The 19,440-nt window shown below is 43.0% G+C and overlaps 1 protein-coding gene across 7 annotated transcripts in view; it reads right to left on the bottom strand.

Moving 5' to 3' along the window:
- Nucleotides 1-19,440, bottom strand: part of PTPRT (protein tyrosine phosphatase receptor type T) — a 484,991-nt gene that overhangs the window by 127,644 nt on the left and 337,907 nt on the right. For all 7 annotated transcript variants that reach the window (XM_066561514.1, XM_066561518.1, XM_066561519.1 and 4 more), the window contains exon 10: nucleotides 1,174-1,375. In XM_066561514.1, the coding sequence (XP_066417611.1) occupies nucleotides 1,174-1,375 (202 nt within the window). The remainder of the gene's footprint in view (nucleotides 1-1,173; nucleotides 1,376-19,440) is intronic.

The raw sequence follows: 19,440 nt of genomic DNA, 5'->3' as shown, positions 1-19,440 counted from the left end.
GATATCTGGGAGATGGGGGATAAAAAAGTCAATAAACCAAGCCCAGTATGCACATAGTTGGCACTCATGCAGGCTGCTAACACAATTTGAGCACTTAGGGGATGATAAAAAGGAAAGAAACTGAAACAGAGGAGAAAAGGCCCCCAGAACATTGCTGTGGCTGTTTATTTCTCTGGTCACAAGGGAATGGAGTGCAAGCTGTGCTGTCCCTTCACAGCAGGGCTGCAGAACCACCAACAGCCCATGGAGCTGTTTGGACACTTAATGGCTTTAACTTCAAATGGTTCAGGGCTTGAGTGCTAAATGTGAAGGTTCAAACCCTGAGCAGAGGGAGGAGATGTGCTTTGCTTCCTTAAAATTTACCCTGTCACTTACTGCTCACAACTTGCTATTATTAACTGATTTTGAAATAGGGCAGTGGAAAATCTATACTGTAGTGCAATCTTTTCTACAATAACCAGCCATAATTTCAAGCATTACCAGTGTCCTGAATGTTCCAGATGTGTATTTTGACTTAACTGAAAAAAATTGTTAAAATAGTCCAAAAAATGCCAGCTTTTCTCTCTGTTAGAAAACCTATTTTAGTGCTATCAACTAAATGTTAAAATCCACATCTATCTGCCCAATATCCATTTTTTTTATAACTGCCCCGTTTCCACTTTTTTTTTCCACGCCTTCTTTTTGCCATTGCCTCCTTATTTTAGTGCCTTTCATATTCTTATGTGCCTCAAGCCCTCTCTTTGCTCTTACCCATTAAAAAAACCCAAGAAAAAACAGCTTTCCTCCCTTATTTTTAGTCTCTTTGCACTATTAATTCCATTACTTCATTAGATCCATTTTAGTACATCTTGAAAATAAAAACCACATTACAGAAAGTTTCTCCAGCCAGCCAGATAATGCTAACAAAAATTACAATAAGGGTAGTTCGTTTGTGCAGCTAATGATGGTTCTCATTTAAAATGCTCGACAGATATCCAGGGATACCTAGGACAGCCACAAATTCACCCCTGTAATTGTAACCCAAATAAAGGTCTGTGGCTGCTTCAAAACTCTGCCCTATGAAGCTTGGAGAAACACTAAGCAGAGTATTTTTAATAATTTTATGCTCCAGCTTTGAGTCTAAAGCACAACACCTTAGATTTATTTTTTTTTCCTTCTTCTCCACAGCAGTACCTGAAATCTTGGTTGCAATCCTGGTGGTGATGGGTGGCCCAAAGCCCTTGACTGTGCTGGCTTTGATGGTGAACGAGTAGGTGGTGCCTGGGTACAATCCCACAAAGAGGTGATGGGTTTCATTCCGCAGCTTGAAGACTTTCCCTCTCTGGCTGGACAGGTCAGCACTGGGATCCAGAGACCCAACGGCCTTGTATGTGATCTGCAAATGAAGAACAAGGACAGGAGGTGATCAGGGGGCCTCCTGCACTGGCCTCCCCCTGCTCTGTCACCTCTCAAGGCAGAATGCAAACACAAGGAATTATTTCAGGGTTATTTCCGTATCTCCCATGAGCCGTTTTGCATTCGGGTGCTGTCAAACCAACATGAGAGTTTTTCCAAGGTTTTACTTAGGGAAAAACTAATTTCCTCTCTCAGCTCAAGCCTCAGCATGTGCTGACTTACAACAAAAGATGTAAAGAGTTGCTTTATATTCCCAAGTGTCACTATAGGACATGAAATAACATGACATGGACACGCAGCTCTCTCAAGGTAAAATGAGAGTTTTTAATTTCTGACTCCAACATTTATAGATTTCCAAAAGTGACAGTGGATTAGTGTCACAGACACATTTTATGAAAAATTCTTTCCTTAGGATTTTTTCTCCTGAGAAGCCTCAGAAACAAAATGTAACCAATGATTATCTGCTGCTGTGGAATGCAACAGGTGCATCTTTGATTGGTCCATATTGGTTGTTTTTAATTAATGGCCAATCACAGTCCAGCTGTCTCAGACTCTCTGGTCAGTCACAAGATTTTATTATAATTCCATTCTCTCCTTTCCTTGCAAACCTCCTGATGAAATCCTTTCTTCTATTCTTTTAGTATAGTTTTAATACAACATATATATCATAAAATAATAAATCAGCCTTCTGAAACATGGAATCAGGTCCTCATCTCTTCCCTCTTCCTGGGACCCCTGTGAACACCATCACAGATTGGAGGGTGACAGTGCCACCTCTCCAATGACACTGGACAAACCAACAGTCCATCAAATTTCTCCTCCTCCATAAAAGAATATAAAACATAAGTTATTTACAGAAAGTGCGTGAGAAAGTTTGTTACAAGAACGTAAACATCAGAAGGCTTAGAAAAACTTTAAAAATCAGGGCAACATCCAAGCTCAGAACTTCTGTCATCAAACCAGAGCACACAGCATGGCTGGCAGGATTTTCATATGCAAATCACCCGTGCAAGCCCCCACAGTTCATGAAAACCCTCAGTGCAAACATGGATACGTTTCCTTTTGGCAAATCATCTCCTCAAAAGGCAGCTGAAAACAATGGAAGCCTTTTTCTGACCAAAAAAGCTTTGGAGGCCTTTTCTTACAGAGGATATGCTGAACTGAAATAACATGTTTAAATGAAACAAAGCTCACCACATCTTTAGACAAAAGCCCTTCTCTCTGTGGAGACCAGCTTCTGCTGTCCTGTCCCTGCCCTCATGCTGAGCCTCAGAGTGCAGATTTACACATGGTGCAGTCTGGTTTACACCTGGTTGAAGCCAGGAGTGCTCCAGACGTGGAGGTGTAGGAATGTCCCCCCCGTTGACGGAGTGACAAAACTGTCCTTTGTCTCCTTAAACAGGAAAAAAAAGCCCAGAAGTTTCTCTCCTGGATTAGGTAAAAAGGCACCTCATAGGCCTGGAGGATTTCACCTCAAACTTAAGGATGGCCAACTGGACAGGAGCCAAAAAGTCCCACCTGGGCCATTTACTAGAAAAAGAAGAGAACAAAGAAACCAATTGCTTTGGTGAGGTGTTTTACCAGGGGCAAGAACCTCTTGCACCTGGCTCAGTTTTTCTCTGTAAAGAGTTTTGTTATTTTCCCTTTTATTAAAACTTTTTTGTTTCCAACACTACCACAGAAGCCATTCTGCCCTCTAAGGTAGCTGAGCTATCTTGGGTGTGAAATAGACTTTCAAAAGCTTATAGGAGACCATATTTCATGGAGGGATGCCCTGAGTACACCTGGAGCTGGTGCCAGCACACCTTGAAACCTGCCTGAGCTCAGCAGGCTCACCCATGGCAACCCTCCTGCTGTACAGACACTTCAATGGAAGCTCATGACTTATTTACCAGCCAATTCCTTGCCTGAGTTCCAAATTCAATCCCAAGGCAGCTCAATTTCAGCAGAGCTGTCAATATAATGTACCATGCTCTGCTGCTCTCCTAACCTTTTTTGATATTATGGGATCCTCACTTATTTGTAATGAAACACTATGAATAAATCAATGTATGTTAATACATGAGGTCTTACATTTTTTATTAAGGTCTCCACCAGAATCTAATTCCAAGCCTTTCTGAAAGAGCCTTTGAAAATCTTTAAGTCACTTGGTTTATGACAGGAGGAAAATGCTGCGTTTTGAGGAAAAATAAATATCCAGTGTTTAAAAAGGGAGGCTTCAATAATAACAGGATAAATAAGAGACCAAGACTGATGTTACTGACACCAGAGAAGGGTGAGAGCATGTGAATCCTGTTATTTGGACAGAGAAGAACATTTAGACAGAGCTGACATCCAAGATAAGGCAGTATAACAGAGAAAGGGCATGAATTAGACCAGCAACAAGAAAGTACAGAAGCAGAACTCTTAAAGGAATTATAATTAAACAGCTTGCAGGTGATTTCATTGAAAACCAGCTAATTTTTCCAGGAAATACAATCTGGGTTTAATTTTTTATGTCATGCCAGACACCTGAGAAAGAGAGACCTTGGAGCATAATGGTTCTTAAAACAAACAAAAAATTAAAAACAGGAGGAAAATCTCTACACCCACTGCTTTTCCCTCAGGGAGTCAAGAACCAGCATGGCATGGGACAGTATTCTGAGAGCTCTTATTGCATCAAGGCACTTCAAGGCAAGGGAATTTGTAAGACCATTGGAATTAAATTGGGAAACAAATACTTAAATCAAGAGCCATGACCGTGCCCATGCCATAGCTAAACTCCAGAAAGAAAAATGCATTTAATTTAATGTTATGTAGGAATGAGCCCATGCAATCTTGTATGCCCTGATGGCACATCTAGAGCTAGAATAATAGAAATTCTATAAAACTACAAATGGGAATCAGCAAAATAGGAATTGGGGGAGAAGAAAAGGAACTTCCAACACCTGGGGCACTGAACAGCACATTCACACGATGCCCAGGTCAGGCAGTGGCCTAAGGAAAATCAGTGGTATTTATTTTCAAGCACATTATACTGAAGGTTATAAATACAGTGAAAGATGCACTTGTCCTTGATCTCCATTCATATAAATAAATGTATTCTGCTACCTTCAGCAGTTCTAAAATCATTACAGAAACAGTTATTTTTCCTTATTAAAAAAAACCACAACCCTATCCCCTTAAGGCAAAAGAGCTACAAAAGCCTTGAAAAAGAAAAAAAACACTAAAAAAAAAAAAAACCAAACTCAGTGATTTAAAAACAAGCAAACAAACCCAGTCTTTATTTTTCTGTTGACTGTAGCAGAGAAAGACTACAAGGGACCTTAAAACAACCTGGGTCAACTGACAAGTAGCAGAGAAAGAGGCAAGAACACTTGAGACAATGTCCCCAATTTGATATTGTAGTGTGGGTCAATTTTCAGAGCAACTGCTCACTCAAATCAGACTTCAGGATTTCCCAGGGCTCTTTTCAGGATATATAAACTCCAGCAGAGAGGTTTGTGGCACAGCCAAATGTGAGTTTACCTTTTCTGCAGCAGAGTCTCTCCCAGGAGACACAGACCTTGTTAAACCAGGTGATGTGGGGACATTCAGAGCCACCCTTGTCCCCAAAACTGAACATTCGACTTTAACACGTTAACAGTACCTGGATGCAGCACAGAGAACAGAAACATAGAGCAAAGCTGTGCATGTGTCCAGGGTCACCTCTAGCTATGATATTTTCTGAAAAATCCCTTTGCCAGGATTTTTCTCCTGAGAAGCTGAGAGGCCTCAGGAACAAAATGTAACCAATGGTTATCTGCTGCTGTGGAATGCAACAGGCGCATCTTGGATTAGCCCATGTTAGTTCTTTCTAATTAATGGCCAATCACAGTCAGCTGGCTCAGACACTCTGAGTCAGAAGCTTTTGTTATCATTCCATTCTTTTTCCTTTACATGCAAGCCTTCTGATGAAATCCTTTCTTCTATTCTTTTAGTATAGTTTGAATATATCATTTTAATATATTATATATCATAAAATAATAAACCAACCTTCTGAAACAAAGTCAGGTCCTCATCTCTTCCCTGTTCCTGGAACCCCTGTAAACACCACCACAGTCACCCAGTCCAGCAGCAGAAATATTTAGGGGCTGATAAATGCAAATGGTTCAGAAACAGCAACCAATCCTTGCTCTCATCAGGGTTGAGCTCTTCTCTGCTTCCTTCGAGAAGGGCTCTGAGTGACTGGAGTGGGCAGGAAAGGGCACACAGACGCTGCCAGGAGAGCCCCTGGGCTAAAGGCAACTGTTCCAGACTGCAAGGCAAGATGTGTTCTATCACCATCTGTATGGCAGATTATCTTTGTCAAGTGGGCAGTTTGCCTTATCTCTCTCTTTGAGTGACCACAATCACTCCTCCCTCAGGGGGACACCTGCTGATAACAGCCATGGAATGTCCCTGCATGGCTGATAAGAACTACAGCATCCCATTGGCAGATGGGAGCCCAGAGGGAGGAGCCAAGCATTCCTACCTGGATAGAATCTGGAGCTTCTGGAACACCAGCACAGCTTCTGCACTGGATTGCCCAGAGGAACAGCAGCTGCCTCTTGCCCTGGATCTTCAGAGGCAGAGACTGCACCTTTCTCCAGGATCCCTGCTCCAGCAGAACCAGCCCTGACACTGCAGGGGGGCTGAGCCACAATTCCAATGGTTCTGCTGCCAACAGCCTGACCCACAGGGTGTCAGGCTGGGTTCTGACTCTGGCAGTGTTGTTCTAGTGCACTGCATTGCTTATTTTATCCTTTTATTTTTCTTCCCTAAAAAAGAACTGTTATTTCCTGCTCCCATAATTTTTGTTGCCTGAGAGCCCCTTAATTTAAAATTGATAGCAATTCAGAGCGATGGGGAGGGTTTACATTTTCCATTTCTGGGGAGGCTCCTGCCTTCCTTAGCAGACTCCTGTCTTTCCAAACCAAGACAGTAAGACACAACCCCTGCCAGGAGAGCCCCTGGCTGTGTGCCCACCTCTGGGAGGACTCTCCTCACCACTACAAGCACCTGATGCTCTCCATGCTGCCATTTATAAAACCAGGGCTTCTACACTTCTCTACACAAACCTTTGTGTGGCTGAGAAGTCTGATTTCTGTAATTGTTGAGTGCTGCTGCTTAAGCAGCCAAACCCCAGGTGAAGCAGAGGAAGCAGCCCTGGAAATAGAGCTGTCCACTTGGAAAAGAAGGCAAAATCTTCCATCTCAGCAAAAAACAAACAAGCAACCAATCATTTCTCGCTTCCAAGCGAGCTACCTGCTGCTTTTCAGCTCTGAGTGCTGCCCTGAGTGTGGTTCAACAGCTGAGAGCTCTGTCTCAGGCTCATTCCTCTCTGGAGCTGCAGGCACAGCAACAGCAGCTGCCACTCCAGCTGCAGCCACAGCTGGAACTGCCAGCAGCATGTCCTGGGGCTGGCCTGGCACACAGCCCTGCTCTGCCACCCTCCTCCAGCCAGCAGCAGCTCCAGGGCATTGGGATTTCCTCACTGGAATAACCCAGAAGTGCCACACTCCTGGGTTTGTGTGTACCCAGGGCCCTGGGTGGGAGGATTTCTCTTACAAAAATCAATGTATCGCTTCTCTGGTCATTTCCATGCATGCTCCACCAAATTATAGCTGGGTAAAAGGAAGGAACCAAGAAGTTTCCAGTCTTTTAAACTGATTTAAACTCAATTTTCTGAAGTAAGAGAAGGGAACCAGAGACTAAAAATTTTTTGAAAATGTCCTGGGGCTGGCCTGGCACACAGCCCTGCTCTGCCACCCTCCTCCAGCCAGCAGCAACTCCATGGGCTGGGCACTAAGATTTCCCCTTGGAGATAACCCAGATCTGGAATAACCCAAATCTGCACTCTTGAGGCTCAGAATGAGGGCAGAGCAAGGACAGCAGAAGTGAAGTGCCACAGTCCTGGGTTTGTGTGCACCCATGGGTGGGAGGATTTCTCCTACAAAAATCAATGTATCAGTTCTCTGTTCATTTCCTTGTGTGCTTCACCAAATTACAGCCAGGTAAAAGGAAGGCACCAAGGAGTTTCCAGTCTTCTCAATGATTTAAACCCAATTTTCTGAAGCAAGAGAAATTGCAGAGAAGCAGGGAGTGAAAATTTTTTTAAAAACTGTGGAAATTTCTGACTCTGGTGTAATTTATAAAAGCACAAAAACATGTCTGGAGAAGAAATATGGCAGTTCTCTGGAACAAGAAGGATGCTGGAAAAAACACCTGTCTTGTGGTTTGTATGCTGAATATTTATCTTAATTTCTTGTTCCAAGTGTCAAAGCATTTCAGTACAAAACAAACAAGAGATTCTAATCTAAAAAAATAAGATGACTCAAGCACTTGAAAGCAGCTGCTCTAAATTATTTTAAATAATCTATTTTAAATACAAGCTCAGCCATCTAATACTTCTGTATTCTCAAATAAAAGGAAGAAACATTATTTATTTAGAAGCTTAAAAGCACAGACAGAAAACAAACAGAAAAATACCCAAAAATATATTTTAAAATATAATTCTGATTGGAAATATGGAAAATATGTATTTGCATTCTGATGCAGAATAAATGAAAACACAAAGATAAGGAAATTTCTCACAAGACTGGAACTCTATGGTTTTTAACCACCTTCCTGATCCCCCTGCAGGCCAGGCACTGTCCTAAGTGGAAAGTTGTCTTTGCTCTGCAAACCAGAATGTCTGTCCAGGGTTTCCATAGGGAATGGAGAGTTTACACAACAGCTCCAGGGGAACTTGATGGTCCCAAGGGAAATTTTAGTGGCCAGCACTGCTAGGGATCTAAACACAGCAAAGTCGAGGAAAGAAATACACATTAATAAATGCTAAATCTCCTTGGAACCTCCTTCACTGAGTCGATGAAATGCATCTCATACTGAAGCAATAAAAGCAGTAAATTTGAAAAATTCAAAAAGGCAAGTAGTGAAGGAACTCAGAAGAATAAAGAACAGCAATTTTCCCACCAGCACAAGAGGGGCAGAGCACTGAGCCCGGGCTTCTCCCAGCTGGGCAGGAGGGATGGATTCAGGAGGTGCTCAGATGCTGAAATCCCTGGTCAGCTGTGCAAAATTTGGTTACATGACTCCAAATTCTTTGTAAAATATAAAACAGGCCAACAGTACAAGTTTGAGTTTACTGGAAACTATCAAAAAAGGCTTTATGGTTTAATGTCCAGGTGTTCAGTGATGCATAATTGCTGTGATAAATTGGAGAATAAAATAAGAAAAGATCAGCATAAAGGAGTAGGCTGGTGACCAAGTTCACCCCTGGTTGTTATTTCAGCAACCAACTCCAGTGCACTCTAATCCTCATTAACCAGGGGCACCCCCTCTTATTCCATCTTTCTCTCTGTTTTTATCCACTTTAAAGCTCTGAATATTAACTCTTTTAAACCACTGAGCTATGGTAACAACCCCAGAGATGTACTTGTAATATTGAGAGCACAAGCACAGCTCTTCTCTCCTTCCCAGAGCCCAATTTAACACAATTTTCTGGGGAGATGTGAACACTTTGCTAACTGTCATCATCTGTGACTGCAGAACTTCTCTTACAAGGACATAAAACTTTCATGAGGAAGGGAGAAATGATAGCAGAGGTATTAACTAAACTAGGAAGCACAAGTTTATTTCTCACTGCAAGAGAGAAAACACATAATTTAAAAAATAACAAAACCTGCTTGGAATTTTCAAAACTCCAGTGGTGAACAAGCAAGTGCACAAGTCTGGAGAATTTTACTCCTTTTTTGCATGGTGGAGGAAGAAATTGCTTTGTCCTTTGCTTTCTAAATTAGAAATGCCAGCAAGAGTTGAAAATTAGAAATTAAAAAAAATCCCTATAGAAAAAAAGAGGATACCTATTGTTCAAAATGTGGTGATTAAACAGGGAAATAGGCCATCAAGAGATGTGATTAATTAACTTTTAGAAGTTCCTTTGGAAGAACCTATAATGACAGGAGCAAAAGGCCCTAAGCTCGATACAAGAACAAATTGTGATAAAGATCTCATCACTCCACTGTAATGGCCCTTTTTGCCCCACACCACTGAAATCCCCAGGGAACCCAGGATGGCTGTTCAGACTCTCTTTAATCCTCTTAAATAAATAAATTAACAAGGCAGAATATTCTGCTCAAATCACAGCTGATAGATCCTTTTAGCCTGCCCATACATTTGGTACATATGAGTAAGATTTCACCCTGATGAATAACAGAGTTGCCAGGATTTTGTGTGTTCATAACCTTAAAACTGAGGGCAGAACACTCCAATGTCTCAGGATTGAGAGCTTGCCTGTCAAGGGAAAAAAAAAAAATATGTTCATATGTTTCTTCCACAGCAATTGATCCTGGTATGCAGACCACTTTATCTTATATCTTTTGCCATACAGAATTAATCAGCCCCAGTGAGCAGAATTTTGCTCTCTACAGCCATATCCACCATTAAACATTAGGACTTTAAGCTTCCCCTCTGATTTTAGCAATTGCAGCCTGTTTCAATGCAAATGGTAAGTACTGCTGTTAAATCACACTCTACTTTGTGGGTACATTATACAACCTTATATCTATTTTCCATTTTAGTGACAGCCTGCATAGCAGTTTGGGGAAGGCATTTGAAGCCTATAAATCCATTGCATTATTCCCCTACATTCCCACTGATGTTTGATGTGCCTGTCTTTATAAAACAGCCTGTTCTGCCTCTCCACACCCCTCCTGCAACCTCTCCCATCTGGAGATGATTTGGAGCTGACAGGTAGCTGCACTATTCTCTCCAGATATAAAATAGGTTTTTTCCTCCCCTTTTTCACTCAGGAACGCCTCAAGACTCAAAACAATCCCTTGCTATGGACAAGAGAGGAGGCAGGACAAGGAAGATGACACAGCCACTCCATGCATGAGTGTGCCAAGGTCAGGAGCAGGGTCTGCAGGGACACCCTCACTGCTGTCTGTCCCTTTACTGAGCTAGAAAAAAAAGCAGATTTTCCTGACTTCTTGCTGCTTTTTGAACTCACTCCTGCCTTGTGAAGCAAGACCTGGCATCAAGACCATTTTTATCCCTCAGTTCTTATCATATTGAGCAGCACACACAGGGCACAAGGAGGTGGACTGCCCTGGGAATAAGGATCCCAGAGACTGTCACAGATGTCAGCTCCTCCCGCACTGCTCAGCAAGCAGGAGGCAGCCTGTCCATCCAACCAGAAAATCCCCTTGTCTGGAGCTCCTTCCCACACCAGGGCTGGGCTCAGCTTGCCCTGCCCCGTGGGATTGTGTCCTGCCACCAGGTCCCACCTGTCCCATTGCTGACTGCCCTGCTCAGCTGATGGAAAAGCCTGGGACCAAACCACTGAAACAGCAAAGCTGCTGCCATCCCAGAAAATTAAAGCTGCAAAACCAGCCCCAGCTCTAACTTCTTTCTTATTTTAAAGTGGAGCCTTCTGGAGAGGGACTTTTCACAGGGGCATGCAGTGATAGGACAAGGGGGAATTATTTAGGTTTGATAGTGTGAAGAAATCCTTCACTGTAAGGGTGGAGAGGCACTGGCACAGGTTGCCCAGAGAGTTTGTGGACACCCCATCCCTGGATGTGCATAAATCCAAAGTTGGACAGGGCTTGGAGCAACTTGGTCTAATGGAAGGTGTCCTGCCCATTGCAGAGGGTAGAATGAGATGAGCTTTAAGGTTCCTTCCAACCCAAGCCATTCTGGGGTTCTGTAATTCTCATTTTGAGAACCACTTAGGTCCCAATAGCAAAATCCTCTCTGGAGCTGGAGTCACTTCTATTTACCCAGATGACACCCAGGCAGGCTCAGCTGTGAACAAGCCAGACTTAGTGGTGTTTAAATCCTCCTTAGAGCAGCTTTAGGAATGCTCAGTGTTCAGCTGCCAGAGCCAGCTCCAGTGCACTCCCAGCCCACACAGAGCAGAGCAGCTCTGTCAGTGCCAGGCTGTGCTCCTGCAGCCACCAGGAGCTTTCCCCTGGGCCACCTGCTTCAAATTCATACCAGGGCTGGCACAAGACTTCACAAATAGATGAAGAAGAATTTTGTCACAGGCAAAGTGTGATTTTTCCAGGGCTGGAAAACATTCTGCAACTCCTAAGAGTGCAGAGATAAGGGAGTCAGGTATCAGCAGAGAGCTGGATGTGTTTCACAGGGTTCAGCACTGCAGATGGAGGGGAGGGGAAACCAACTGCAAGGCTTCATGATTGAAAACACCTCAGGAAACAATAGGCTATTTAGTTTTAAATCTTGCCTTACATATTCCACTCCATGCTCTAATAAAGCCTACAGGAAAACTTCATTTTTCCCCATATCCCAAAAATAAACACAAATCAACTGATGCATTCAAGTCTGACAGAAATATCCTTGAACTCAAAGTTACACAAACACAACCATTCATTTCCCTAGTTGCTGCCTCAGGGAAGCAGTGTTCCTCCAGCCAGGTGTTAAGATGCCACGTGCAATGGAAATTAACCATGAAAAGGACTTTATTCACAGTATGGTTTGGCTTGGAAGGGACCTTAAACATCCTCTTGTTCCAAATCCACTGCAATGGGCAGGGGCACCTTCCACTAGACCAGGTTTTTATGATGGAAGAAAACTAGCTCAGGGTCTGCTGGATATGTTTTATTTTAAATTCAGCATGTGCAGAGGGTGGACAAAGTGAGAATGTTCTACAGAACATCTCACTCACCATCATTTTGAGTACCACAGACCTTCCAGAAGTTTCATAAGGCTTCTTCACAGTTCTTACCACGTGTAATTTATTCTCATGTGGTCAGCACGAAGTTTCCAAACCACTCACATCTTTCTGAACCTGAGTTTGTATCTTTCATAAGATACCAAACATCAAAAGCAGCTTCAGATTTCAATGGGAAGAGCAGCAAGGAAAAGCCATTCCCAACCACAGCCTTCTCTTCCTGCTCATTTGAGACCTGACAAGATTCATAAGATGCTGTTAAAATTGTGTATTTGTTACACAGCTCATCCCAGCACCACCAGTGGCTCTTCCCCAGTCCCTGCTCACCAGGCTGAGCCACAAAGGTTCAATTGCCCCCTCCCCTGCAGTGACAGCTCTGGGCAGCAGGGCTCAAGCTGGGGAAGGACAATGAGCACTTCTGAATTCAAACCTGGCAAGCCAACACCTTCCCCAGACTGAAACTCACTGGAGAATGAAAATCAGCTCTTCTCTCCCCCACAGCCCCTTGCCTGGGGTCACTCAGAACCCAGTAAAACACCACTGCATGGGCACTGATGCAATAGAGCAGTGAATCACAGAATAATGAGGTTGGAAGAGACCTCTAAGACCATCAAGTTCTGTGCCCTAACACCTCAACCAGACTATAGCACCCAGTGCCATGGCCAGTCTTTTTTTAAACACACCCAGAAATGGTGATTCTACCACCTCCCTTGAAGAGCATTCCAGTGCTTTATTATTCTTACAGTCTCTTACAGAGTCAGTGTCCCATGGGTTATCCTGCTTTTTCTGCAGAAATCCTCACTTTCAGGCATTAATCCTACATTTAATTTTGGCAAACCGCAGTTTCAGCAGACAATTAAAGATCATTTGCTTTCCAAAGGTGAAATCTAATTGTGGCTTTGTATCATTTTAAGTAGCTACAGGGATCCTCCTCCTACAACTGAGATTCCACTCCAGGCTCCCAGCCACATGGAGACTGGCACAGTCCCCATCCCTGTTTACAGCATGACTGGTAGCACTTGCCACTTCCAGTTCTGAGGCTGGAATCAAGCAGAGTGTAAATCATAAACAGCCAGGGCCCAGAATGGGGGCTCTACATTTGATTTCAAGTTCAAAGCTGAGAGTGTCAGAGTTGGAGGACTCAGATCTGTGTTTTGCATCAAAGCATGCTAATATTTTGTCTAGCTCACCTCTATCTTCACATTCCAGCACAAGCCTCACTTGGGTGTGAAAGATAAGGCATGAAGAACATAAGGAATCCCTTCTTTTCCACATACATTATCAGAGCTGTTTGTTTTCTTGAAGGGAGCAGGAGAGAAGCATGATCCCTCTACAGCACCCCACAGGCTGTTAAATGTAAGGAATGTAATAGTAGAGACTCAATCCAAAGAGCCACAAAATGGTTTAGGTTGGGAGAGACCTTGAAATTAATCCAGTGCCACCCCTGCCTTGGCAGGGACACCTTCCACTGTCCCAGGTTTCTCCAAGCCCTGTCCAGCCTGGCCTTGGGCACTGCCAGGGATCCAGGGGCAGCCACAGTTTCTCTCAGTGACCAACTCCAGTGCTGCATCACCCTCTTAGTAAAGTTTTTCCTAATACCTAATCTGAATCTCTGCCCTCTTTCAGTTTAAAACCATTTTCCCTTGTCCTGTCACTCTGTGCCTTGACAAAGCCTCTCTCTAACTCTCTTATAGCCCTTTAGGTAATGGAAAGTGCTCTAAGGTCTCCTCAGAGACTTTTCTCCTCCAGGGGCTGAGCCCAGGAGGGAGTTTTAGGGTCTTTCCAACCCAAATAATTCCAGGATTCTGTGAACATCCCTGCCCCTGTCACAGATGGATTAACACAGGAGCAAAAGCAGCAAGGAGTGGGCAAGGCACAGTTTTAACCCCAAACTATGTGGGAAGCCTGACAAAAGTCTTAATATTCCTAAGACAGAAGAACCATAAGAAGCCTGGCTGCACACCTGGACACATCTGCAAGGGATGAAGGGCAGGAGGAGCACTCAGCACAGGAACACCAGCTGGAGGCACTAAGCCAATACTCTGAGACCTCAAACACACATTTAACCTCTTTTCCTGCCAAGGGGTTCTGAAGTGCATCTCTACCTTCTCATCTCAAAAGCAGAGGATCAGAGAATCAAGCCCAGAGCTCTGCTCTTATCCCAACATCAACCTGGGATCACGCACACAAAAAAATTAAAAATTCTTCTGCAATGAAGGAATCACAGAGCACTAAAGATGAGAACTCACTTGTAAATCAGTTCTGAAACCTATTAAAACAAGATTTACCTCTTTATGTGGATTTTTTTGTCCTTTCTTTTTGGCTTCTATCTTAAAAATTTCAGACTTAGAGCAGAAATGAAAGCAACTCAAACCCCAAATATCCATGAATAATAAATAAGAGTGGTCATACTTTGCTAATCACAAAATGCCTGTACCTCACCATGCTCTTTACACACTGAGTTTGCCATACCAGAAACACAAAGCATCACAAGAGCAGGTACAACCATTTTCTGACATTATGTGTTAAAACAATGACTCTGACTGCACTTTTTACAGTTGCCTTTCAAGCTACACCATCAAGTTTTCTGAACTCCTGATTTTTATTTTTTTTTTACCAGAAAGAAAAAAACCCACCAGCCTGTATGGAGTAAGTGTGGGATGAAAATAAGCTGTGCAATTTTCCAACCCATTTTCCAAATTTTTAATATCTTCACCCTTCCTGTCTATCATAATTGGCAAAAAATAGTTTGGCCACTTGCAAAGGTTTTGAAAAGTGCTACAAGCCTAAATCAGCCCTGCAAAGCAGAATGGAAGCCAAACCAGCTCCCCCATTAATGCATACCTGCCATAAATAAGAAAGCAAGAAATTCCTCCTGAAGCCAATGTAAACACTTTGTTTTAATGCCCTAAGTAACAGCAAATAAATCCACCTGAACTGCTTCATCCAGCAGGGAAAAAAAAAAAAGCCAAGTTGCTTCTGCAACATTCAAGCAGAAAAATAGTCAGCTTTTAGCTAGATAACAGAGAAAAAAATAAATGTTTATATGCAAAATATTCACTTGGAATTTAGTGCTTAAGAAGTTGTCTTGTATTAGTATTTATAGCAAGATAGAACATGTTTTCCTGAGCAAAGGTGGCCAAGGTTGAAGTTCTCATGAACATTGCTCAGGCTGTGATGGAGTTGAGCTTTGCAGGGCTCTCTGCTGTGCCCATCTGGCTGTGCCAGTGGGATAAAAGGGACAGGATCCAGGCCCAGCCATGGGGTGGATCTGGGGAAATGGAGAAGGGCAGATAGAGCTCCCCAAACCCCATCTCAGAGCAGCACAGCAGCTGCTGAGCCTGAGGGGTAAAAAACACCAACTGTCCCAATCCCAAAAATCTCTTCTTAGCCTTCTATTGAAGAAAAAGGTGAGCCCTGGATGGGGAACAATGTGCTCTAACTCCATGATTCAGCAGGCTGAACAATTGCTTTATTAAAACTATACTAAATTACAGTAATGCTGTATCATAACTATACTAAAGAGATATTAAAGAAAAACCCTTGACTGTCTAAGACAGCCAGGACACAGCTTTGACCCAACTGGCCAAGGAAACAAAACCCTCAACAGAATCTAACTGACAAATAACCTTGGGTAAACAATCTCCATAACACATTCCCCATGTGCCAAACAACAGGAGCAGCATGTAGAGATAAGAATTGTTTTCCCTCTGTGCTTCTCCAGGAAAAATCCTGGGAGAGAGAATTCTGTCTCTGGTCAGAGAATGTGAATGCCACACCTTCTTCTACATCTCAACATCCTACACCAGCTAAAACTTAAAGGATTCATTCTACATTTTTGCTGTCATCCTATCACAGGCGTTCCATGCTGTTGTCCCCTTATCACAAAAGTTCCATACCTTCTTGGTGTTTCTCATGGGCAGCTCCTCCCAGCACTGACTCTTTCCTCTTCACAAAGCAGCCACTGACCCCAGTTCCCTTCTCACCCAGCCACCCCACTCTTTTACAGCTCTCTTCTTCTCATTGGTCACAGCTGTGGCCTGTTAAAGTCAGGCCTGTTCCTAATCTTTGATAATTGGCCCAGCTGCAGCTCCTTAGGGGTGAGATTACTTTCTACACTGTCTTTATTTTCTTATATTCTATCCCCCTACACATTTTCATTCAAAAAAAGCCATTTAACTCCCCTAAATTCCTGAACTCCTCCTATAACACCCTCCTCCTTCCCACCCTTGCTGGAAAGTTTCTACTCCCTCCCTCTCCCAGGGGCACATGCCTTGACACTGACATTTTTCTTTCCCCTCTAATAAAAACGCATCATCAGAAAGAGCAAATCCTGTGCCCAACAATACAGAGCCTTTAAAAGACTTCCCTGTGCTCACATCCAGAGGCTTTTCATTTGTGCACTGACTGTTTGCAACTTCTGCTGAATAAACTCATTGCTGCTCGTTCCCTCTTGAATAAATCCTGGACCTGATTTTCTAATATCCTGGGGATAATCCAAAGTCAGAAGACATCTGCAAATCCTCCATCACCTTGGAAAAACAACATCCTTTGTTCCTCAGGACAGAACTGCTTTGGAGTAAATACATGGGATATGGCTTTTGCAGACACATTAGGTACTACATGAATAAAATCCCATTACTATTGTGGAAGAAGTTGTCTCCAGTCAGGTGTGCTGCAGTAAGTTTCCTGCTTTATTTACCTGAACTATATTTTCCCAGAAGCCAGAGGCTGTAAAATCCACAGTTTATAAAGCAAGCTAAAAAATTCCTACCAAAACAAATGTTTCTTTTTTTGTAAAGTGACTTCCCACACAGAGGTTTCTCTGAACTATCCATTAGCTCCAAGTGAGCTATGTCTCACTGAACAGCTAAATACTCTTTGTAGAGGGAGAAAACACACAGCAAAGTGCAGAAAATGTGTTCCAAAGTCAGATGCTGAGGCAATGCTCCTCCTCAACTCATCACAGTGCCCCAGGATCACTGGGGGCATCTGACCTGGGCACAGGACTGGCCACACAGGGTTGCTCAAAGGATAAGACTTAAAAATCCAGTGCCTACCAACCGCTTGCCCGCTAAAAAAAGAGGCTGGAGGGGGAAAAAATATACCAAAATATAGCAGCTCTTTGTGTACTGCTCTGTATAAATAGCTCTTCATTTCCTAAAATCCAACTGTCTTCAAATAAAACTGCTGGTCCACAGGGTGTCCAAATGAGCAACCCCAGGACCCACATCAGAGAAGCCTCACACAGCACTCAGAGCAGAGGCTGATTCATTTTGTTCACACAAGGACAAACTAAAGCCAGTTCCAGACCTTGCTCCCCATGCTACATTGATTTTTGTATTTTGCTCAATTTGAGAAAACATGGGCACTCACTCAAACACTGACTAGCACAAAAATAACTGTATTATGTGCATTATGGTCCATTTTACATTGTAAGGTTTATTTCAGCTGGGTTATTTTGTTTTCTGAAGGCACAGTGTGGAGACCTTGTGAATGAAAAGTGAACTGTTAAGATCTTTAGATACCTCTCAACTCCAGGTCTGGTTTTATGGTGCTGTAATCAACTTCCAATCCACACAAAAACACTTCAATCACACTTTAAAAATGTTTTGCAAAACTCTTGGCATAATGCACTTGCTGTACTTCATTACATTTTTCTCTGCTCTTGAGTTCTAAACAGGAGTAAAAAAAGATGCTTTTTGTTCCCTTTTTTTAATAGTCTATTGAATTTTCCTACTACTTCATCTGTAGGAATATTGTCAGCCATTAATTTTGTCTATTGGATAATTCCTTAGAGTGGTTCAACTCCCCTTTTTTTGTTCCCCACATTAACAGCAATATTCTGAGCACTCTTCACTCCACCCTTGGGACACTCCAAAGATACTTTCAATTGCTTAAGGCGGCATTAAAAGTCTTCCCAGCTCTGAGACTCAAAGAACAAATTTTAATCCAATTTATTTTTCCAACTCCCCTTTTAGAGTGATCTCCCTTCTGCTACTTCTTCCCTTTTGCTAATGAGATGTAAAAATCAGAGGAGTCTGGCTAGCTCCACCTCTCCTTTACAAATAAGGAGAAAAACCTCCATAAGGAATGCACTTCAACTCTTTGGAGACTCTTTTGGGGTCCTCCCCTGCTGTTATCTTATGGCAGGGGTTCCACACTGCTGTCTCCTTATCACAAAAGTTCCATACCTTCTTGGTGTTCCTCGTGGGCATCTCCTCCCAGCACTGACTCTTTCCTCTTCACAAAGCAGCCACTAACCCCAGTTCCCTTGTCACCCAGCCACACCACTCTTTTATAGCTCTCTTCTTCTCATTGGTCACAGCTGTGGCCTGTTAAAGTCAGGCCTGTTCCTAATCTTTGATAATTGGCCCAGCTGCAGCCCCTTAGGGGTGAGATTACTTTCTACACTGTCTTTATTTTCTTATATTCTATCCCCCTACACCCCCCCTTGGCAAGGGAGGCTCCAGCAGCACACATGGAATCTGCTCTAGGTCTGTCCTGCTTGGTGCAGTATTGTCAAGTTTTATCTCGATTTTTTCTTTCTTCCCCAGGGATTTTTCCAGCTTATAGCTGCTTCCATTATCTCTCTTTCTTCAGGGAGTTCCCCACCCTGATAGGTGTCATTCTCACATGGGATCACCACTTAAAGGAGTCTTGGCTTCCTTTTTGCCAAGGTCAGGATTAAATTGTGAGTCAGTATTTCTTGTTGGGACTCAGGTGTTTATTAGTTCTTATCTCTGTTACAGTCTCACAAACTGTGAGTTCTACAGCACTTAAATCTGACAAGATAAAAATGGAGCCCTATCTCTCTTCCTACAAGGCCTTTTAAGGATAAACTATCCAATTAAGAAATGGCACCTAAATTATTTTTACTTTTAAGCCAATAACCAAACATCTGTGACCTACAAAGGGGAATTTTTTTATCCAGTTACACAAAACCACCCAAACCCAAGGAGAAGAAGGTGGACAAGAAGGTAAAGAAGAAGGACCAGCCTTCACCCTAAAACCTCCATCTTGCTTTATACTTATTACTATTGTCTAAACCCTTAAACTCTAAGTTTTCCACCCTGTGATATTACACACTTCTATTCAAACTCCACACCCATAATATCACAATATCAAATCTAAATCCATCATTCAGCTTTGGAAGCCTTCTCCACGGCCTCAGGTCAAATGCAGTGATGTTGTTCTCTTGGGGGTCAGAGCCTGTCAGCACAGAAAGTCTAAAATTCTCAGTAACCAGGGTTCCAACAGAGTGTTCTGCATTCCCTGCTTTCCCCAGAACTCCAGAAGGGCTTGGGGAGGGCAGAAGGGGAGGGAAGCAGCTTAGCTCCTGGGTG

The sequence above is a fragment of the Molothrus aeneus genome, chromosome 17 (assembly GCF_037042795.1).
Source record: "Molothrus aeneus isolate 106 chromosome 17, BPBGC_Maene_1.0, whole genome shotgun sequence".
NCBI lineage: Eukaryota > Metazoa > Chordata > Aves > Passeriformes > Icteridae > Molothrus > Molothrus aeneus.
This window is presented reverse-complemented; position numbering and strand designations above follow the sequence as displayed.